The sequence below is a fragment of the Aplysia californica genome, unplaced genomic scaffold (genome assembly GCF_000002075.1).
Source record: "Aplysia californica isolate F4 #8 unplaced genomic scaffold, AplCal3.0 scaffold00264, whole genome shotgun sequence".
NCBI lineage: Eukaryota > Metazoa > Mollusca > Gastropoda > Aplysiida > Aplysiidae > Aplysia > Aplysia californica.
In genome coordinates, this window is record NW_004797534.1 from 602506 (window position 1) to 604827 (window position 2322).

A 2322-nucleotide genomic window follows, 5' to 3' on the forward strand; every position below is an offset into this window, starting at 1 on the left:
GGGATGTCCCTCCTACAGGCCACACGACTTGCTGCAGACAGACGCCAGTGTCTCCCCGCGACACCCCAGGGTACAAGCGGAAGAAAAAAAGTAAAAGTAAGTAAGAGCCTTAGCATTGGTCACCATAGATTCTTCTCTGGGTTCGTCGGTTAAGATCTCGGTTCGCCTAAGATCCCGTATTTCCTTGCTCCCGAGCACCGGGATCTTAGGCGGAGACTACTGTACTACGGACAAAAATAAGCTCTTCTGTCCCCACAGGAAAGGAGAAAACCACAACCTTCATTAAAAAATGATAAAAGGTTGTATACCAAACGAAGAAGAACATACTTCCAGCATTGCTTTTTCTTCCTGCAATTTATCCACCTGCTCCTTGGACCTCTGTCTTGATGCACTGAGGATTTCCTCATGCTGGCCACGAGACTCCTCTGAAGCTTTCAGTTGAGTCTGATAGGATTTAAAGAGCAGCTCAATGATGCATTATTCACTACAAGACTAAAGCATAACATTTTAGAATTTATGTTTTACAACTGGCAGAGGCACATTGTCAGTTTCTGCCAAGTAACATTGAAACAGTATATGCAGCTCTCAATTCACATGTTATCTTTTCTAGAATGTTTACAATTAAAAATAATTTTTGTGATAGACCTTTCACAAGATTGTTACAACTATCCTCACCTCATTTCATTAGCATACAACATTACAAAAGCAACAATCTATTTTTGATATTTCTTGACAAACACTTTTCAAATCACCATTATAAACCTTCACGTATAGTGAATAAATTAGAGGATTTATTTTTAACTTCCTTCTATTATGAAACTTTAAACACAGATTTCTTGACATAAAATATGACCAAACTGGCAAACTGAAAACATGTCAGACATTTCTCAAACATGAGCATTCAAGTAAAAATAAAATAAACAATTTGCAATTATAATTGATAATATTAGTGTTGGGTGAAGTAATTGGGTAAAGTAACAAATTGTGTTGCACTTTGTAATGCAATATGTATTTTCTGAAAATGTCCAGAATTTAGCAGTCAGAAGAAATCTTGGATGGGAAGCTGACAAAGGATGGTTACCTCCAACTGTCTGACATGACCATCAAACTGGCCTGAAAGCTCTTGCAACTGCTTGTGAAGGAGTGCATTTTCTTCAATCTTGTTCTGCAGCTCTTCATTGAAAACACTTGCTCCACCATTGAGAGCTGCAGCTGCCAAAGATCTCTCCGGTGTCGATGGTTCTGAGCTTTTGCTCTGAATAAATATGCAAAGAATAAGCACACAAGTGACAAAATTAGAATAATAGCAACTGTTCTCCAGTTGTATCAATCAATCTATGACAAAGATAGAAAAGGTATGCACATTTTAAAAATACAAACAAACTTCCAATCAATCGTTTCTAAAAGATTATATCATATCAATACAGAGTAGGACTTAAGCACATACTAATTTCTAAATTAGAACACATATACCACACTATAAACTGTACTAACAATCAGGCAAACCACAAAAGTAAAAATATTCTGTGCTGCAGGTTCTGGGGAAAACCAGCAAGAACTAAAGATTATGTCATTTCAAAATGAATGTTGACCACACAAGAAAAAGGTTCACGGCTTACTAGCGACAACATTTCCTTACCTTGTGCTTCTTCTTACTGCTTGTTTCGGCTGACTCTAGCTCTTCTTGCAAAAATATAACTCTTTTCGACAGCTGTTGATTCCGAAACGAAAGACTGTCGACTTCTTGCTCATACTTTCGTACTGTTTGGTCACGTTCCTTTAACACTTCTTTGAGATTGTTCACTTCACCTTGTTCATCCAGATAAGCCTTTTTCAAAACAGGAATCTGTGCCTTTAACTGAAAAGAAATAAAAATCAAATCATAAAAAATGAAAATAAAACATGCTATTAATCAAATAGGTTATAAATAGAACTAGAGGTCTTAGCTGTGACGTCACGAGTGTCAAACTTGAGGGGCGCGCCGCCATTCCGGAGAAGAATAAAAGGCCAGTCGGTGCACAGTCTGTTTTTCCCCTTGCAATTAGGTTTGTTGTAATTTTCTTGAAAATATTGATTTGTGGCAGTTTTAGATTTTAGTGGTTATATGATGATCAACAGGAAAATAATATGGCTATTCAACCCCAAAAAACAGTGCACCTTAGGACTGAAAGTAAAAATTTAATTACACTCAAAATAGGGCTACTAGATATATCTGCTGCAGCCACAGTACACTACAGGGCGATTTTGTAGTTTTGTTCGTTAAAGTCAAGAGTAGGGGGGGTTTCAGGCCCCCTGATCTAATAAAAATATGGAGGGGGTGGG

The 2322-nt window shown here is 37.5% G+C and overlaps 1 protein-coding gene across 1 annotated transcript in view; it reads right to left on the bottom strand.

The window, feature by feature from the left end:
- LOC101858346 (protein phosphatase 1 regulatory subunit 21) overlaps positions 1 to 2322 on the bottom strand; it is a 40310-nt gene that overhangs the window by 34962 nt on the left and 3026 nt on the right. The window contains exons 2-4 of the mRNA XM_005100904.2: positions 1640 to 1858; positions 1082 to 1255; positions 328 to 444 (exon numbers count right to left, since the gene is read on the bottom strand). Coding sequence (XP_005100961.1) covers positions 328 to 444; positions 1082 to 1255; positions 1640 to 1858 — 510 coding nt within the window. The remainder of the gene's footprint in view (positions 1 to 327; positions 445 to 1081; positions 1256 to 1639; positions 1859 to 2322) is intronic.